The sequence below is a fragment of the Gopherus flavomarginatus genome, chromosome 4 (genome assembly GCF_025201925.1).
Source record: "Gopherus flavomarginatus isolate rGopFla2 chromosome 4, rGopFla2.mat.asm, whole genome shotgun sequence".
NCBI classification, from domain to species: domain Eukaryota; kingdom Metazoa; phylum Chordata; order Testudines; family Testudinidae; genus Gopherus; species Gopherus flavomarginatus.
Window position 1 is genome coordinate 57,725,925 of NC_066620.1, and position 20,704 is coordinate 57,746,628.

Sequence of the window (20,704 nt, forward strand, 5' to 3'; positions counted from 1 at the left end):
TTATTTTTGTACCTCGTGTTCTAGTCCTTAAAACTATTCTGTGTTTAGATAATGGCTTGCCCACTCCCAGCCCATCTTCTATTCCCAACTGATCCTTGAGTGAAGTCATCATAAATTACATTTGATTTGTAACATCACATTCAGTTGTATGGTAACAGAGTGTAATGCCAGAAACATGGTATTTGGACTTCAGTGCAGCAGGGGAAACAGCTGCCTGGAGAAGAATCCTTATCCAGGTACAAATTCTGAAAGTACGCAAAGGGAGTGCAGAGAATTTCTGTCAAGGTTTAAATTGCTCTTACTACAGATGTCCCCTTTTCCTTTTTGCTTTTCCTTTGTGTGAACAAAATAGACTAATAAAGATCTATCTAGTCCAGTCCCGTGTCTCTCTCAAGAGGAAGCTGTAAAAGAACCCCACGTAGCATTTCTTAGGGGAAATTTTCTTCCTGACCCCAGGGGATTACCACAGTGATTGACATAACTCGTCATTTTTATCCTAATTCGAGTAGCACTGCAGGCACAATTGTAATAATGAATGTCAAATCCAATTTAACCTCAGTAATATATCCTAACATTGAGGTCCATATGTTAACCTCTAGCAGTGAGTTCTTACGGCTAACTTCAGTACTAAACTGCAGTAGTGAAGTCGTCCTACACTGTATATAAATTTAATGTCCTTTAATCCACTCTAAGAACAAAGTGGAAATCACACATTTTCTCCAAAATTTCATATTCCCAGGTGAGAATTAGAAAACTAATCCTATCTCTAAATATGAGACCATTTAATTAAAATAAAGCCTGTTTAATCAGAACGAGTTTAGAGCTAAATGTCTTTTAGAACTGGGGACGCTGAGGAAAAACAATGGTGCTCCCAAAATGTTAACACTGGATTAATGCATTTTTATAAACTAGCTCAGAAAGGGACACTTCACACTTCCACTCAGTTCAGTTTTGCTCCTAGGAGTGGGGCTAAGTCCACAGTCTTTGCACCTATTGGCTCCCATATGCTCCCTTCCACTGAAGGTGACTAACAGTATTGCTTTTTGACCCACCTCCAGGAGAAGAAATGTTCTCCCATGTATAGCTTTAACCCTAAACCCTTCACCTCCAAAAATTATTACCTTCTTTTAAAGTAACTGAAGTTGGGATCCAAAACCAGCCCTTTTCCAGCAGTTCTTTATTAGTGAGATAAATGCTGGCTGTTTGCCAAGTTCCCATACATCTGCCTCAGGCACTTCACTACCTGTCTTGTTCTTATTTGACTAATAATTACCGTTTTGTTGTTTATTGCCTATTCTCACTACACATGCTGTCAATACCATGATTCTCAGAGTGCTCCATTACTGGTTAGAGAGTGTTCATTCTCTGCACATATACTTTCCTCGGGTGATGACCAGATACTGCCAAAGTAGGTAATGTTCAATAGGCAGGGCTTTATGATAATGTGCAATGTGAAAGTACCATCCGCTGCAAAACTGAGGTAAAACAAACATTCTGAAGTCAGAAATTATGCCCCAAACCCTAGGTAGTGCAATACCATTATCCTTTCCACTTTTTCTCAAGGACCATTAATGGTTGCAAACGATTTCTACTGCCTTCTGCCCATAAACTTCAGTTAAGGGTGATCATGCCCATTGTATTTATGATAAATGCCTACAAGTTACATGAACAAATCCTTATTCAGGCCACTACCCCTCAAAACTCATTCACTTCAGTGGGTGTTTAATTATTAAAAGATAAATAAGTTGTAGTTTTCACACAAGAGGCTCTGTTTCAGTGATGCGAGCAGACACAGCAGCCTGGCTGGAGACAGTGGAAAATGGGAACTTCAGCATCGATAAAACCTGGGCCCAAAACACAGTAGAACTGATATGGTTCCACTATACAAGGGGAGCAGGCTGCAGAGAGACCAAGCAGGGGGCTCTACATATGGCAATGAAACACTGGAGTTAGGAGAATGGCCATTCCATGCGTGAGTCAAAACCAGGCACCACAGATACTACTGCTGTTCTGAGACTGTAATAGCAGTGTCAAAGCTGCTGCGTGGCCTTTGGCAGGGGAACCCATCCCTCCTTATTTCCACAGAGAACCCAAGTCCAAACTCTATTAATTTGGACTGTGAGCAGAGGTTGTTGTTCTCCCTCAGAATGTGTGCTATATGAACAGCTCATTTGAGTGACTGCGCATAAATTAATGGTGGCTCATGCCTTTCTTGACAGGTGAGGCACAAATGACAAAATCGTTATTTCCAACTGTAGCGACGCGATGACTCACCGGTAGCACCTCCTGCTGCTTATCCTGGGAATTAGCTCTCTTTCCAGCTCCAGAGCGCCCTCTGCAGGCTGGTGTCTCGCCTTTCGCTGGGCCCGAGTCCCTTCTGGACCTCGGTGCCCCTTTCAGGCCAAGGTGCTGCCCCAGCAGTACCCACACAAAACTGGGTCTCCCTTCCCCAGGGAACTCCCACCCTCTATTCCCACCTCGCTTCAGTCTATGGCCACTGCCAGTCCTCAACTAGCCCCCGTTCCCTGGGGCTGACTGCAGTGTACGTGCCACTCATCACCAGCAAGGGTTTTTTTGGACCTGCTGCCTCTGCCTGCCCGCTGCAACCCCAATACCTTCTTTGGCTTTTAACAAGGCCTGCAGCCTGGGAGGTTTCCAGGCTGGAGCTCCCCAGCTTCTTGGGCCTTCCCCCAGCCCTGCTCAGCTCCCAGCAGCCAGGCCCATCCCTCTCAACAACTAGATAGAGAGAGTGTCTCTGGCTTCTGACCCCAGCCCTCTTATAAGGGCCAACTGGGTCCTCATTAAACCAGCTTCAGTCTGGCCCCCAGCTGAGGCTGCTTCCCCAATCAGCCCCACTTTTCCTTTCCTGCCACAGCCCTCTCCCTGGGCTGTTTTAAGCCTTTTAAGGCAGGAGCGGGTGACCCAGGACTGGTGCAACCATTTAGGCGACCTAGGCGATTGCCTAAGGCACTGGGATTTGGGATGTGCCACTTTCTTTGGCAGTGACCTCGGTGGCCAGATATTCAGCCACCCCGGTCACCAACGGCATTTAGGCGGAGGGAGCTGGGGCAGGGGAGGGCCGCCGGCAGCATGTAAGGGGAGAAGGGGCAGCATGCAGGAGAACTCCCTGCCTCAGCTCACCCCACCACACCTCCTCCCCGAGCACGCCGTGACTTCTTCACTTCTCCCACCTCCCAGGCTTGCGGTGCCTAAGCTGATTGGTGCCACAAGCCTGGGAGGCGGGAGAAGTGAAGCAGCGATGGCGTGCTTGGGGAGGTGGGAAAAGTGAAGCAGCAACGGCGTGCTCAGGGTGCTTGTGCATGGAGCAGGGGTGAGCTGGGGCAGGGAGTGTGCCTCAGGGCAGAGGGTGGGGAACTGCCACAAGGGGGGCACCTCAGGGCGGAGGGGGGAGCTGCCGCAGGGAAGGGGCACCTCAGGGCAGGGGCATGGGGGGGGTGCAAGGTGGAAGTTTTGCCTAGGGCGCGAAACATCCTTGCACCGGCCCTGGGGTGACCACTGCGCTACACCACCTCTGCCCAGTGTTTAATGTAATAGCTATTGACAGTTTACCTTACTTATAGTAAAGAAGCAGCAGGTGGACCCAGGGGCTGGAGCAGGGGTGGAGCATGAAGCAGACCTGGGGCACAGCATCGGATACTTGTGCACATGCATGAGCCCCACCAAAAGGGGGAGGGAGCTGGGGACGTGCAGGGCACAGGTCCCATCCCTACCTACTCCCTACAAACCCTCAGCAGCCCAGCCTTAACTGCATCCCCTCACCAAGCTGCGGGTACCACAGCAATGCCTTCAGAAAGCAACTCCTGGGCATGGTAAGTTGCAACGATAACAAGGCAGCTTCTTGAGGCACAATTAGCTATATCAAGCCCTGAGCCTCATGCAGCACTTTCTTCAAACTTTCTGGTGTTGCATTTCACTACTGGAGAGAGTGAGTCATGACATTTAAATCAAATCACAATTTGTTCTTAAAACTGCATATTTTTTATCAAATTACATAAAAAAGAATATGGAAAACGTATTTTGTAGCTTTTGGGAATTCTTGTTTAGGCTGAGCCTCACCTGTCTGGACTGACGAGCTGGCCCTGGTATAAACTCGGGAGCCACCCATGAGCTGCCTCTCCAGTATGTAATTGCACACATTCATGCTTAAGCTCCCATCTGTGAATGTCATTTTAAATTCCACCTTGGACAGTACAGACTCGTTATATCCATTTTCACTAATTATGTTGCTACTTGTATGAAAGATGGTAACATTTTAAACATATATTTAACACTAACCAAACTTAATATCTCTTTTATATGCAATCGCAGATATATTCATTTATTCATATATTCTCTCCCACTTGCTTACCATAGGCAGGTCTTTGAGAATCTGTATTCCATCTCCTGGACCCATGTGTGCTATGTGGTTAAAATTAGTTGGATTAGAAATTAATTTATTTCTCATTTCTGGATCTCGTAGCATCTCCCTGTAAGAGAAAATATTTAGTTTAGATATTTTATACATGACAAAGATGGACATTAAAAAGATCAAATAAATATAGTTTCATTATTTGTTACTTTCAAATAGAAATTGCTGAATTAAATATTGGGCCACATTAAACAGAAGGATAACCCTTGCTGATCTATCCCAGCCCCAGGCCTGGGGAAACGGGAGAGGGGGCAGGAAGAAAGGAATGTTGTTTTGCAGGCTAACAGCCCACACCCATGAGAATCAAAATAGTTACTGAGATTCAGAGACTGCACAACCAGTGTGAGCTGAGACAGTACTCAAGAAAAGATGCAGAAGCGGGCTCATTGGTGACTTGGTGCTGCAAAGATGGAGGCAGAGATGAAGGATAGAAGATAAAAGAAGAATTAGAATACTGACTACCTTTCACATTCTATGGTCAGAATTACTTTAAGAGCTCTCCAAAAATGGCACAGATGCATTCACTTCAGAATTCAAAATAATTTGTTTAATAAAAGATAGAACCCCAAGCAACGTGGAAAAGATAAAGACAAGAACTATGTATTTTAGGCACCACCGCACAACTGTTGTTCCTTTTCTTAGAGCTGAACAAGAAGCAAAGTGGAAAGTCAACCATGTTTCCACTGGAAAAGTTGGTAGCGAACAAAAACATTTATTTCTTCAGATGTGTTTTAACACAGTTGCTGGCAATCTTTTGTGGGCAAAAGGAACTCAAGTTGCTGAAGTGGCCAGTAACATGAAAGTTAGGTTTGATGTGAACTCTAAAGATACTTCTGGACTATTTTGATTGACAGTCCTTTAAAGACATATATATTTCATATACACGTCTTGAAGCACCACCCTCCAGGTGACTTCTCAATGATTTAGAGAATGCTTATGACAGTTCCGTAAGACTCATCAGTTAAGTAATACATTTTAAAAGACAGATGCCTTGGAATACTGTTGAGGATAAGATGTTATTGCCCTAAACAATAAAAAGCAGAACCAGAGTCTGAAAGTAATTAATCCATATGCATAGTTAGCAATGTAATCTCCTTTTGTAAAATGTTTATTATAGATCTTTATATATACAGTATATGCACACACACACACATATATATGTATATACAGTATGTGGGGGCATGCATTCCAAGTTACAGTAACTGTTTCACACAAATATTTTATTAAAAAAGGAATCAAAGTACTGAAATATTCAGTGCATATTAAAATTCAGACTAGTATTAATACAAATTATACATCAAGGATAAACACAATGGTGAAAAGACAAATGTCTGAAAACAACTCACTCTAACAAATGAAATACTACACTGACATCAGACAGACATTCCTTCAGGGCTTACAGGCATGTACAGAAGACAAGTACAGGTTGAATACAGACCTCCTCTGCTGCATTCTCTCCTCCTCTGGTACTCTGAATGAATAACGACGCTTATTGTTGATGTTTCGAACCATTTGCTTCCGGCTGTTATCTGATGTCTCAGGAACTACCAGTTCATCTCCTTCTAGAATCAACATCAAAAATATCCAAGAGATTGCTTACTTGGTAATGTAATAAACCATTTAGAACAAATAATTGTATTTAGTTTTTGTACCTAAATCACCTGACAGCTGCCCCGTAAGAGAGCATAAAAAGCTGGTGGGTGTTCAGAAGCCCAAATAGGAAAACAGGAAGGTCATGAATAAATTAAAAAATCCTCAGTGGTGGATCAAAATATATTGGCTCTCTGGACACTCGGTGAACTCTAGTGTCACACTGGAGGATTCACCCCAGAAGTCACATCCTCTCAGGAAAAAACATAATCCAAGTTATGCCTGAGCAACCAGAAATACTATGAACAGAACAACAAAGCTTTTAAAAATGTAGTTTAATCAGTAATGGCCTGATTCTGCAACATTACAACTGAACAGTCCCACTGCAGTCTCAGTGATAAATATAACTTCATTTTCCCGCCACAAACAGAATACACAGCATGTTTAACCCATGCATATATATGCACGCTGAATATTTTCTACTATTGATGAGGTTGCAATTAAATGTGTGCATTCTAGTGCAAGGGAGATCAACGTGTCATGAGTAGTGCATTTCCTTAACAGTTGGAGGCAGAAGGAAGTTCCTTGTGAAAATATGGAGTCTGTCACTGCCAGTAGAAATGTGCTGTGTGCACAACAGGGTACAGTATGGAAAAGAGTGTCCCAAGGCTTCATATTTCCTTGTTTTAAGAGTTTGGGGGCAATACAAACTGAAATCCTTTAAAAAGTAGTTTCTGTTTATGGAATAACATTAAACAAGTCAGTTTCACATCACCTTGTCCTTCCTTCAGGTTCCCCATTTCTTGGTTGTTTCATGTATTGGTCTTTCCTCATATGCTAATTTTTAAGGTCTTTAGGACAAGAACTGCCTTTATTACACATGTACCCTGTCTAGCACAGTGGGCCTTGATCAGGGCTTCTAGGTGCTACAGCAATGCAAATATTGATCAATAATTAAAATAACAACTGGGTAGAAATAGAAAGAAATTGCTTATTACCATAATCATTGGGGAAAAGTCTCCTATTCAAACTACCCAAAATATTTTTTTGTTTCAAACTCTCTTACACTGAATACCCTAAATGCATGGAGAAAATCTATTGTGTTACTCAATTTCAATGCCTTTCTCACTTCATTTCTTGGCAAGTTCAGATAACCCTAATTTCCTACCAAGGCTAAATAAAACATCTTTGGATTTATGGGGTATGTCATATGATAACAAGCTCTTCTCAATTTCACAGTAGAGCTGCAAATATGCTCCATTCTCAAAATACCTTTCTATCAATTCTTTCAATTAATGCACTGTGTAATGACAAAGAAAAGTCAATGCCCTTGAAAATCTACAAAATACAGAATTTATTTTCTCCACGCCAACAAAATCTACAAGGTTTCATCATACAACTTTATAGCAAAGAAGGCTAGAACAGCTCAAAAACATTCAGAAGGTCAGAGAAAGGATCTCAGGCCTCACACACTTAACTTTCTTTAGCAGACCTTGCTTAAAATCGCTAGAACATCATACTTCTGCCAAACATCTGGAAACTCAATGCAATCTGCTTTTTCATTCATATCTTACTCCAAAGAGACTATTTCTTATGAAACACTCCTATTCTGATATCTTTTGCCACAACTGTGGGAAAAGGGGAGACCCCCCCCCCCCACCATGTACTGGTCATGCCTAGTCATGTCCAAGTAGATTAACAGGTTCATAGATTTTCAGGTCAGAAGGGACCATCATGATTATCTAGCCTGACCTCCTGTGCATTGCAGACCACAGAACCTTGCCCACCCACTCCTGTAATAGACCCATAACCTGTGGCTGAGTTACTGAAGTCCTCAAAGCATGATGTAAAGACTTCAAGTTACAGAGAATCCATCTTTTACACTAGTTTAAACTGGCAAGTGACCCATGGACCCATGCTGCAGAGGAAGACAAAAACCTCCCAGGGTCTCTGCCAGTCTGACCTGGGAGAAAATTCCTTCCCAACCCAAAATATGGTGATCAGGTGGACTATGAGCATGTGGGTAAGACCCACCAGCCAGACACCTGGGAAAGAATTCTCAGTAGTAACTCAGAACCCTACCTATCAAGTGTCCCATCACTGGCCATTAGAGATATTTGTTGCTAACAGTGGCAGATTGGCTATATGCCATTGTGGGAAGTCCCATCATACCATCCCCTCCATAAACTTCTCAAGATCAGTCTTGAAGCCAGTTAGGTTTTTCCCCCCTACTGCCCCCCTTGGAAGGCTGTTCTAGAACTTCTCTAATCGTGGAAACCTTCATCTAATATCAAGCCCAAACTTGTTGATGGCCAGTTTATACCATTTGTTCCTGTGTCCACACTGGCACTTACCTTAAATAACCCCACTCCCTCCCTGGTATTTCTCTCTCTCATGTATTTATACAGAACAATTATATCTGTGCTCAGCCTTCTTTTTGTTAGGCTAAACAAGCCAAGTTCTTTAAGCCTCCTCTCATAAGGCAGGTTTCCATTCCTTGGACGATCCTAGTAGCCTCTCTCTGCAACTGACCAGTTTGAATTCATCTTTCTTAAGCGTGGGAGACCAGAATTGCCCATAGTATTCCAGATGAGGTCTCACCAGTGCCTTGTATAATGGTACTAACACTTCCCTGTCTCTACTGGAAACACTTTGGCTGATGCATCCTCAGTCTGCATTAGCCTTTTTCACAGCTTCATCACATTGGTGGCTCATAATCATCCTGTGATGAACCAATATACCCAGGTCTTTCTCCTCCTCTGTCACTTTCTTCTGATAATTCCTAGCTTATAGTAAAAAAATTTCTTGTTAGTCCCTCAGTTAGTCCCCTTACACTTTACACTATTAATTTCATCCCATTTTTATTACTCCAGTGTTCAAAGTCATCCAGATCTTCTTGTACGATATTCTGGTCCTCCTCAGCTTTCAAACAAAGCTAAAACTGCTTTTTTGGTTTTGAACATATGGAGCCTACAGACACGTACTATGCATGAATTCATCCAATACCAACTGCACACTACCATACTAGGTTTTGCATGTAACTTTGCATATAACTCCTTCTTTCCTTAAGATTAAAGGCTGGTTTTATAAAGCATGGTCTATATTAGTAATGAAAAAAAAATTACAAATCTTAAAGGAGATAAACTTGCAGAATACATACTGCTTGGCAACCTTTTATGGCATATGCTGAGCTGTGTAGAGGAGCAAAAAACCTGTTTCGCTCACTTCTCTATGGGGTAGTTTAGCTCCTGATCTAACTCCCAACCCTCATTTAGATCTGCAAATTCTCTGTACATACTCTCACGCATTGTTCCTCTCTACCACTTCTATCCTACTTAGAGTAATTTGCTAGCCAATAACTGGATCTCAATAGATACTTAACTCTCTCTCTAGAAAACTATATTACTGTTAGTTTAACTTTTAGAGGCCACTGGTGGCTTTTTGGGTGTACAGTTATAAACTTACATACCACTGCAATCATTCTGTTTATTCCACCTCTTGTGCATTTATATTTTTATACTCACAACAGTAAAATTATTTACTTAAGCTAGTTATTCTCTTTTCTCTCTGTGGATCCATTTTATATATTTAACTGTAAAATCTGATTATGATACTATTGTAACTATTGTTACTATTAATGTAGCATTTGCCACATTCTATTAATTTTCCAATAAAAAGAAAATTAGAAAAAATCCTCACACACCAACAGTAAAAGTACTTTAAAGTAAAAATAACAACAAAAAATGTGTCTGAAACTTATATTTACTGAAGAAACACAAAAAGATGTCATAGCAATGTGCTATAAAGAAGCATAAGAAATTGTCAATATTTCAAAGCCAACTCTTTGGCACACAAATGCAGATGGCTTTTGTCAGTATGTTATGAAGAATGGTACTGCACTGCTTTCTGACACTAATAGGTTCTGAGTCGCAGGGTACTGTTTTTGGGGTGGAAGGGGAGGGGTTTGAATATGTGTAAAAATGATTTTAAGCCAGAATTAGAGAGAGCCTCATGGAAGCCTAAATTTTCCCTATTGTATTTTTAGAAATCATTTTTTGGAGGGAACGGATTCTGGATTTTAACAGTTTTTTAGTTGCTCTAATCCTCTACTTTATCATCAATAAATTAAAGACCATAACTAGGATCGTGGCATTGTCATCTGAACACACCAATATACAAGAACCAAATTTTGAGGTAAAATATAGTCACGGATTTTCCAAACATTTAAGGTGATGAACCTGGTCTTTTGGTGGGCTCTAACCTCTTATTTTCTAAAGTTAAGTTTAAAAACATCATACTCTTCATTGCAAGTTTGAAAAGAGAAAAAGGTTCACCCTAACTAAAGTCGGCTTTTATACCTCTCCAAATCATTGTGGTATCTCAGTGCCTGGTTTGCTTCCAAGTTAATAAATACAGATAGGTTTGAAATATAATAAGCCACAACTCAAATCTCCAGGTCATGCTGGCAAGGTGCTATTTCAAAAGAAGCAATAGCAGTAGTAAAACCTGCTCTCTCTTACTTACCTGCCATCTTATTTTTGAAATATATCAATCTAATTGTCTCCAGTCCTAAAAGGTTTAATGATCCTTCTGTATTCAATGGTCGTACCTGAAACAATTGAAAACAAATATTTGAATAATAAATCATATTTGTATAGTGCCTCTCATCTTGAAAGATCCCAAAAAGCATTACAAACTGTATTAAGCAAGCATTACTGAGATACAGCCACCTTAGAGGTGGACTGGGGGGAGCCAACTGGTGCAGAGTATACAGCACAACAGTAGCATAAAAGAAATTTTGGCCAATGGTGCATGGGAAATCTCTGCTCTGGTAAGGAATGACAATGCATCTTTGATCACCCAATACAGAAACAATCCTGGTTTTTAAGGCTTTATCTAAGTAACCTGCCCACAGTAAAGTGCATAAAACAATTTATTTAACCAAATGAAGGGCTAAAGTCCCAGGATTCAAACATATTGTTCTGCAATAGATCTAGTTTTTTTCAGACCTTAAGCACAGAGAGCACCAGGGTATTAGCATCATGTCTTGATGATGCTTTTGCAACTTGATGATATTCTGTGGCAGTGTCATGACACAGATTTTTGCAGTTTCACATTTCAAAAGATGAAAACCATTTCTCACTATATTTAGACTGTATATTCTATTCAAAAATAAAATCTTTTTATCAAATCACCATCTTTGAGTCTCCTACATGCAGCAGCTCCCATCTTGCTGAAAAGTGGCTTCATTTGTTACAATAACATTCTGTGTTTACCAGTAATCAAAGATTATAAATTTCACCTTGATAAGCAGGAATGAAATGTTTTGGCTGCTTAAAACTGGAGCAACACACTGGTCAATCAAGTGCAATGTGTGACAACAGTTTTCAACTCTTGAACATTTGAATGCAGAAAAATACAGTATTTAGTAATGAAGTGACAGTTTTCTCCCAGCAAAAATATTTTCTTTGCTGTGTTACGTTATATTTTTGCAATGAAAATATTTCCTCCTTATCACTGATGTAGGACCAGTGCTCCAAAAAAGCATTTTAACTCTACTAGTATTTGTGCTGGTCCCACCAAAGTGTTTCCAACCATAGCTGATTTATAACATCCTGAAATTCCAAGCGGGGCAAGACTTGTTCAGATCTTTTTGATCTGTAACATCTATTAGGTTATGGCAATAACACAGAAATAATCGGTTTCTATGACATTAATATTTATAATAAAACCAACAAATGCAAAAGACTTTCCTGGGTATTGATTCACCATCATTATCTGCCATGATGAAACTGTTGCCAAAGCAGACAGCAGGTGAAGGTGCACATTAATCTTTCTATTAGCAGCTCTTTTCAGTTCAAGTATATTCGTTAATGATGTCCCATATCCCAGCTGCTATCAACTTTTTAGACACATTTGTTAGGAGTATCATAGCCTGGCCAAACTGCTTTGCTGCCCAAGGCTAGTTACCTTCTTAAGTGGAATAGTCTGAATCCATTCCATGGAGTTCACATCAAAGATATCGACCGCATTTTCACTGTATACTGAGAGGTACGGTGCATTGTAACCTAAGAGGGAAGGATTAAATACACTGTCATATGCATTTAGCCAACACAGGATTCATAGCCTAGACTTTCTTAAGGATAGTTTAACTGCATTCAATGAAATATACTCCAAGTATTACTGATACTTCTGAGAACACTGGGCTAGCTTCCAATTCTAGAGAAGGAGAAGCCATCTCTATTGTTAAGGATGCAACTGACTTTCATCACAAAACTGTATTTTGCCAGCCCTATAACATGTGCTTAGAAAGTCTGATTGACCTCAAAACTGACGTAAGATTTACTTTGAAGGCAAAGGAGAATGATTAATTTTCTTAAGACTCTGCAGAAACAAACTATTTTGAGCTATAAATCATTAACTATTATTCTGATTTGAAAAATTAATTTTTGTTTAATGGTTCTCTCTATCTTTTTATGGAACTCTTAATTATTCATTTCCTTGCTTTTAAGAGTGTAGGTTCTGTAAATGAAATGATGTGGCAGACAAGTACACAGTCATCGTTAGTGGATTTTGAAGCCAAGCTGTTCATTTCTGGAACTCTATACTGAACAGCAATTGGAACCAGGAACTGAGAAGAGAGTCCTCACATTTCCCCTGGTTTTGATTTTCATTTCCTATTTTCTAGATTTGAATGATTTCTAGAATTTACTGCTGGTGAAATGTGCAAGATTGACAGCTCTAGAAAGTTAAGTCCTCCATTCATCCACAGATCAGATACAGCATAGAAGAAATAGTGCACTGCCTCTCTAATGTGCCTCCACTTAGTTCTGCTGGGACTAAATCTAACTGTGATCCGTATCAACAAGATTTGGCCTTTCTGCTGAATTTACTATTGAAAGTTTCAATTTGTGATGATTGTGATAGTGGTTTCTGAGACTGGATGTTGGAATTAGAACACCCACCTGCTTCACATAGGCAACCAAAAAGTCTTAAAAATGGTAATGACCACATTGGGTAGTCTTTGAACTTGTGGCCTATTAGTGAAAATCTCAGTCCTTTGCATAGGCAGTGCACATTTCTCTTTGTTTTGACACATTCATTTTAAGGCCCTAAGATAGCAGTCTCCATCCTTTTGAATGCTGACAGTTTTGCCTTTGGATCCTATCAATGCTTCTCCTTCAACAGCCAAAAAGGGCTACACTCATGCAATGTGAAACCCTCCTTTCCCAGAGGCTGAGTATGCTGCTTTCACAGCAAAGAAAGAATTTCAATTTTATAAAAAAACCAAAAAACCAACAAAATCCAATTGGAAATATAATACCAGGTTTATTAACTGGAAAATTTTAGGACTTCTGTATATTTTAAACTAATTTTAAAATGAATGCAGACAGTCTTTTAAAGGCATAAGAAAAGTATGATATGGTTTTATTTTGTTCTTTTACTCTTGTAGACTGAAAGTCATGTCCTTGAAAAGTGTGCAATAAATATTTGAGAGAGAACTTCTTGGAATAAGAAATCTTGGCATGTTTTGACAAGGAAGATGATTTTTTCTTAAACTCATGGCATGTATGGTCAATACCACCTGTTTGCCAGAATTCTTTTCTTTTCTTTCCTTTTTTTTTTTTTGGAGGGAGAAGGCGAAGAGAAGAGGAGTTGGGTGGGGAGAAAAAGGAGAAAATGGAGATGATGGAGGAAAGGAGTGAAAAGCAATGAAAAGCAACAATATTAGAGACAGGTATGAACCAAACAACCAGAACTGAATGGCTCTGACAGCTCCAGACGTTGACCAAAATGTTCACTTTTGGAGGCCTAAATTCAGGCTCCTAAATAAAATGACATTTTTTAAAAGTGTTGAACGCATGAAAATCCCATGAACCTCAGAAGGAGTAAATGGGTCTCAAACACTCTGAATATCAGGCTACTTATTTAGATGGTTTTAGGTATTCAAGTTTGAAAATCCTGAGTCTCTACTGTTCTCTCACTAACAGCAGCATAAGTCAGTTACATAAGTGTAAAACTAGGCCCTCTGAAGAGATTTTGAGACTCAGGCACAATTTTAGGTAATACATTCATAAAGTGCCTCCCTGTGAGTGCACCTGGGACATTGCACATGCAGTTCAAATACAAAGGGTAGTAACTGATAATTATATACACACACAAACATGATATTAATACAGAGAGACACTTACAGCAAGAGGATGGTGTTGCAGGCCACATCAATTCCTGTTGTCTAGATCTTCGGCCCTGACAGTCAACATAAACCCCAACGCTGCTAAAACACAGCAGATATTCTTTATTTGAGATTTCGACTGCGCAGATGGCATCAGTTGGCTGCTGTGCAATAAATGATAGGGTGTGGTCATCTGGGTGGAGCAAACTGTACGGGTTCCCTTCTCCATGCAAGGGATATTTTAGGAATCCTGACTGGTAACCCACACAGAGACGCTCACTGAAGACCGACATCCACTGGACATTTCCCAGGACTTGGATCTCCTTCATCTTTTTGTGACGCGTCTTGCTCTGATTCAGTTCATAACACAGGACCTGTCTTTTCATAGCCACACATAGGCAAGTCAGGGCTCCATGGCGTACCTGTCCAGAAACTATGGTCTGGCAGCCTTTTGTCTCTGCCAGCTTATAAAACTCAGTCTCTCTTCCATCCAGGGCTGCCATAGGGAAAAGCCGTACATGACGGTTTCGTCCTGAGATCACTGCAATGAGCTGTACATTAGGGATGAGCTCAATCTGATGAACTTTCTTATTGTCACCAACACGAATAATCTCTACAAAACAAAAATCTGAAGTAAACCTATCTTAAAATGCATTCTGGTTAAAAAAAATTAGTTCAAAAATGGTTAATTTAAAGGAGAATAGCAAAGAAAACTCTTTACTGCTCTCTTAGGACATATAGACACTGTCTCAAAATTACAACACTAAGACCATTTTTCCACTTGTTTTTATATTAGAAATACTAGGTCCTAATTTTCCCCTTCCTCTGCTTGAGGACCCGAGTAGTGACCTCAGTCAAATACACCTCTATCTCGATATAACGCTGTCCTCGGGAGCCAAAAAGTCTTAACCGTGTTGTCAGTGAAACCGCGTTATATTGAACTTGCTTTGATCCACCAGAGTGCAGCCCCGCCTCCCTGGAGCACTGCTTTACTGCGTTATATCGGGTTGCATTATATTGGGGTAGAGGTGTATGCTGCTCTTCCTCTCAACAGCTATGTGAGGGAGGAGAAGTGGATTTTTCTTGCAAATCAATGAAAGCAAATTCTATGTGAAAACCATTAATTTAAAAAGTGCCTACAGTCAGAAAAGTGACTACGTAAAAATATTTACTCAACAAGTAGGTCTGCACCATTGTGGTGGGTTTATTTACTTTACAGAATTTACAAATTTTTATTTCTGTTACATCTGCAGAGACCATGCTGCTTAATGCAACAAAATCTTGCAAATATAGCAAAAAAGCTACATTTCAATCGCAGAATCTTTATTACTGGCAGTGATGCCAGAGGCAGAAACAACACAGAACAGCTTGGTTATCTGCTCCCATGTGGAAGCTACACAGCTGGCAGTTATTAAAATCATCTTTGAAACTGCAAACTTAGAAAACTGAATCTAGAAGATACTGAAAGAGAACAAAGTTTAGAGTCCTTTTTCTGACTACTCAAACTGAACAAGAGTATAATTAGTACAATTCATTATATCTTACCATCTTTGGTGACATGCACAACGAACAACCCTTCTTCATTGCCCAGAGCAATTCTTTCATGATCTATGATAGAAAATAAATAAATAAAACAAAAACAAAAAAGGGTGAGGCATTTCTCTTTGGTCACTTATAGAAAATCATAAAATTCTAGGACTAGAAGGGACCCCAAGAGATCATCTAGTCCAGTCTCCGGCACTGGGGCAGAACTAAGCATTATCTAGTATTACCCGACAGGTGTTTGTCTAACCTGTTTTTAAAAACCTCCAGTGTTGGAGATTCCACAACCTGCCTAGGTAATTTGTTCCAGTGCTTAACCACTCTTATAGTTAGGAAGTTTTTCCTGATATCTAACCTAAATCTCCCTTGCTGCAATTTAAGCCCATTGCTTCTTGTCCTGTCCTCAGTGGATAAGGAAAGCACCCTCCTCTTTATAACAACCTTTTACGTATTTGAAGACTGTAATCATGTCCCCCCTCAGTCTGCTTTTCTCCAGACTAAACAAATTATTTTTTCAACTTTTCCTTGTAGGTCATGTCTTCTAGACCTTTAATAATTTTTGTTGTTCTTCTTTAGATTTTGTCTAATTTGTCCACATCTTTCCCAAAGCGTGGTGTCTAGAATTGGACACAGTACTCCAGTTGAGGCCTTATCAATGCTGAGTAGAGTGGAAGAATTACTTGTGCCTTGCTAACACCACTCCTGCTATTACAGCCTTTTAATACTTTTTTTTGCAACAGTTTTACATTGTTGACTTATATTTAATTTGCAGTTCTCCTTCCTAGGCAGTCATTTCCCATTCTGTATTTGTGCGACCAATTATTCTTTCTTATAATAATTGGAGATATACCTATCTCCTAGAACTGGAAAGGGTCATTGAGTCCAGCCCCCTGACTTCACTTGCAGGACCAAGTACTGATTTTTGCCCCAGATCCTTAAGTGGCCCCCCTCAAGGACTGAGCTTACAACCCTGGGTTTAGCAGGCCAATGCTCAAACCACTGAGCTATCCCTCCCCCCTAAGGTGTAGTACTTTGCATTTGGCCTTATTGAATTGCATCCTATTTATTTCATACCACATCTCTAGTTTGTCAAGATAATTTTGAATTCTAATCCTATCTTCCAAAACCAAAACAATTATATGAAGATAAAATGCACTGGTAGCCTCCCTTTTTATTTCTTTCATAGTAAAGCTGAAAGAAATATGACAGCCTTTTTCTATTTCTCATGCTAGTAGATATGTCACTATGTAACATTATACATAACTGTTCAGAGCACTTAAGCACAGTACCGACTTTCTAGTAAACAAATAAAACATCAAATTTACATAATCAAACTACAGCTGCTGTGTATTAGCATGTAATAGATCCAGACTGAATCTCTGTCTTAGGTTCTTAATTACAGAGGACAGGAGTGCTAATGGAAGCTGTATCTTCAGTCCTGAGATGATAAAGTGGTGAAGGAAGTTCTGTGTTACTCACTCTGTAGTGCTACTTTTGGATAGTTAAGGAGCTGTGTTCACAGAATACAATGTAAATCATGCCCACTCCTTAGCCACAAGGATGTTAGTTATGAAATAGGGTGGGGGGAATGCTCTTAAGGAAATTCTCAGAAACACTGAGCATCCTACCAACTTCCCCATAGCATCATCCATACTGCCATATGGCATAAAATGCTCAACAAATGTTATTCAGTAGCCAATAGAGAGGGTAATTTAACTCATTGTTTGGGTAATTCTTCTATCCAAACTATATTTCACGCTGATGTTTAACTCAAGATTACTTTTGTGCTGAATTGCATACATTAGGGTCCAGAGTCTGAGCAGGCCTCCTGAAGGGCCAAATCCTAATGTTCTAACCCACTTTTCCTTAGTCCGCTTTACTCTGGAAAATTCCCAAATGTTTAATAAATTTTGCTGGAAAGTTGCCTGAGTAAAAACTGAGTAAGGGAGTCTCAGGATTTAGCTTCAATTGCATGAATGGGATTTACAAGCACCACTATTTTGAATGGGTAAATCTGTTATTTGCACACGTGGCTTTTGCTCATGCAAATACTTGTTTTGCATGTGCAAAACCAAGTTAATGAATGTTGAGGGGCACAATTAATAATAAACACAATAAATGGAAATTAATTATTTGGATCTAGAATCTAAAATTTTTTTGACATTTCTGTTTAAGTAAAGTGTATGCACATCTATCTTGGAATAGCAGAAGTCATATACAGAAGCTTTACTGTTCTTAAATTTTCAGAGGGTGGGAGAAAACAAAGGCACTGAATTTATCTATCTCTCTCTATATAGATTGTCATAGGTAGGATCTGAACTCAGCCCTCCATGGTAGAATGCAACCTTAACACAGCACCTTAAACCCTTTGGCTCCCCTAATTTACAAATGAGCTTGCTCTATATTTTAAAAAAAGATCTAGATGTATATTTATGGCTCATCATAATTTCCCGGGAAAGGGCTTTGTTGCACTGCCTAGGAAGAAAGGAGAGTGCAGAAAGTATTAATATCGTGACTGTGTCCAGTAACACCCAAGAAGTGTTTATCGCAGATTATCAACTTCATACCTATGATTGCTGCTGACTGGGTTGTTTTGATGAGAGGGAGGGTGCTGTCATAAGCCTCTTTGGGAACATAGACTGATCGGTCTTTGAGCTTATTCTTCTTCAAAATCCTATGCAATTCATTCAGCACTCCTACCCACTTGCTCTTTTCATTCTCACTGTCTGCTAGAATCAGGATTGAACACTTATTACTGGATGCGGAGAGCTGGGAAGCTGTAACCTGAAAAAGTTTTAAATGGATATGTTTAAGAAACAAAGGAAAAGAGGCTTCAACATTAGTTATTGAAACAAGTCCATGGTTATCAATATCCTTTTCATTAGTTGCTGACTTGAACTGTATTCAATCAACTGAAGAACTGGGTTTCTGCATCAGAAATCCATGCAAAAATAATCTAGTGAAGGTGATTGAACCAAGAAAACTTCATTTGTTGTTAGTGATATAATTCAGAGATTTCCACTTTAAATTATTTAGGGTATGTATGTCTTAAGGCAGTTTTATAAATGAAAAACATGCTTACCAAGTATTTCTGAAAGACTATTCTGTACTTGGTACACACCTACAATTCTTGTTAACATTAATGTAATGGGAACTATGCATGAGCAACCCAGACCTGTGAAATTTTTCAAATACCTGGACCACTTGTTTATATGTAAAAGTGAAAAACCATCTCTGACTTGAAACTGCATTCAGTATCAAACTCAACCTTTTTAGGAATTTAACTTCTTTAATGCCAGTGGCTGTTAATCCAGCAGTCTAATTCTAAATTATATTCAAATATTCACTATTATTTGGGGTTTTTTTTTCATGCTTTGACATGCTTTCTATAACTGTTTCCCTTTAGAACAAATCCTAGTGTCACTCACTAGACTGAATGAGAGAAAGTTCTGGAAGATCTTTTCTAAAAAGTATTTTATGATTCACTCTACCTAAATTACTAAAAAGTCGAGCCTGAGAATATCACTGACCTCATAGAAGTATGGAGTTGCTAGTTTATTGCAAGAGACTGTAACTTGAAGAGACATTGGGGAAGACAAATGTGTGAGAGGAGAGATCTCAGATAAGCAAAGTATATTGTATTTCTTTTTTATTTATTTCTGTCTGGGGTAGGGTCAGCTGAAGACTTGCATTTGACATGTTCAGTTTTAACTGGGCTGTTTGTAATGGATTTAGAGTAGCAACTGTTGAATAAATTAGGAAAAGCCCTAAGCAAAAGTCTTCACAGAGAAGCACACCTTTGTTTGGTGTTTTTCTCCCCCCAAGGAAGTGGGTTTGTTCAGGAGACAATGCCTGAGTGTAGTCTGCTGTGATTCCTTGTGAATAACTGAATCTATCTGGGCTACAGTTGACTTTTTTACCCTAATCTAGCTCATTTCATTTATTTTTTCTTCTATTTTCTGGTAACACTTCCTTTTTTGTATTGAATAAGAGCACAAATAAGAGTATTGAATAAAAGAATCTGAACAGCCTCAAAGAGAAATATACTTATTTCATTCCTCTAAATTTCTAGTAACTGCAAAGTTTAATCCAAATGATACTCACGTAGTTATGAGAGCGTGAGTGGCAAATGTGGGAAGGACCCTGTAACCTATCTTTACTGTGTTTTTCATGTTCTTTTTCAGTTATAGAATCATAGAATCATAGACTATTAGGGTTGGAAGGGACCTCAGGAGGTCATCTAGTCCAACCCCCTGCTCCAAGCAGGACCAATCCCCAGATTTTTACCCCAGTTCCCTTAATGGCCCCCTCAGGGATTGAACTCACAACCCTGGGTTTAGTAGGCCAATGCTCAAACCCCTGAGCTATCCCTCCCCCCAAAGGTCATTGAGTCCAGCCCCCTGCCTTCACTAGCAGGACCAATTTTTGCCCCAGATCGCTACGTGGTCCCCTCAAGGATTGAACTCACAACCCTGGGTTTAGCAGGCCAATGCTCAAACCACTGAGCTATCCCTCCCTCCTGTTGCTATGTACGTGCTTCCTAAGAAGGACTCTCTGAAATTAGGCCAGGAACCATGGCATAACAAGGGGGATACTGAACACGTGGTACTGAAAACTGAACAATAAAAAGGAACTATTTTACTACTAGGAAGCAAGAATAAAAAGGAAGGGGAGGAAAAATGCAATGCTTCTGTTAAATATATTCTCAAGTGAGGGAAAAATTGGATTTTGACAAAGTCAGCCCCATGACAAAGGGTAAGGAAGTAAAGCCTGATGGCACCATGGAGCACAGCACAAACCACAACAAAGGACACAGAATGGGGCATAGAGAAAGGGCAGACAGTAATGCTGGGTTTCAGTACTTAGAAATGGAGACTGTACAGTGTTCAGACATGACCCTGAATCTTGCAAGGTTTGTTGCCTTCTGCATCCCACTGCAGGTGACATCACATCCCAGGTGGACCAGCTGC

The 20,704-nt window shown here is 39.9% G+C and overlaps 2 protein-coding genes across 5 annotated transcripts in view; one reads left to right on the forward strand and one right to left on the reverse strand.

Moving 5' to 3' along the window:
* The window catches only part of XDH (xanthine dehydrogenase), an 855,537-nt gene that overhangs the window by 351,928 nt on the left and 482,905 nt on the right, over positions 1 to 20,704 (forward strand). The window lies entirely within an intron of this gene.
* Positions 1 to 20,704, reverse strand: part of CDC42BPA (CDC42 binding protein kinase alpha) — a 362,571-nt gene that overhangs the window by 17,520 nt on the left and 324,347 nt on the right. For 3 of the 4 annotated variants that reach the window (XM_050948407.1, XM_050948404.1, XM_050948406.1), the window contains exons 28-34: positions 18,302 to 18,518; positions 15,738 to 15,800; positions 14,212 to 14,805; positions 11,990 to 12,087; positions 10,544 to 10,628; positions 5,868 to 5,991; positions 4,370 to 4,487 (exon numbers count right to left, since the gene is read on the reverse strand). In XM_050948407.1, the coding sequence (XP_050804364.1) occupies positions 4,370 to 4,487; positions 5,868 to 5,991; positions 10,544 to 10,628; positions 11,990 to 12,087; positions 14,212 to 14,805; positions 15,738 to 15,800; positions 18,302 to 18,518 (1,299 nt within the window). The remainder of the gene's footprint in view (positions 1 to 4,369; positions 4,488 to 5,867; positions 5,992 to 10,543; positions 10,629 to 11,989; positions 12,088 to 14,211; positions 14,806 to 15,737; positions 15,801 to 18,301; positions 18,519 to 20,704) is intronic. The other variant, XM_050948405.1, reaches the window with a different exon arrangement.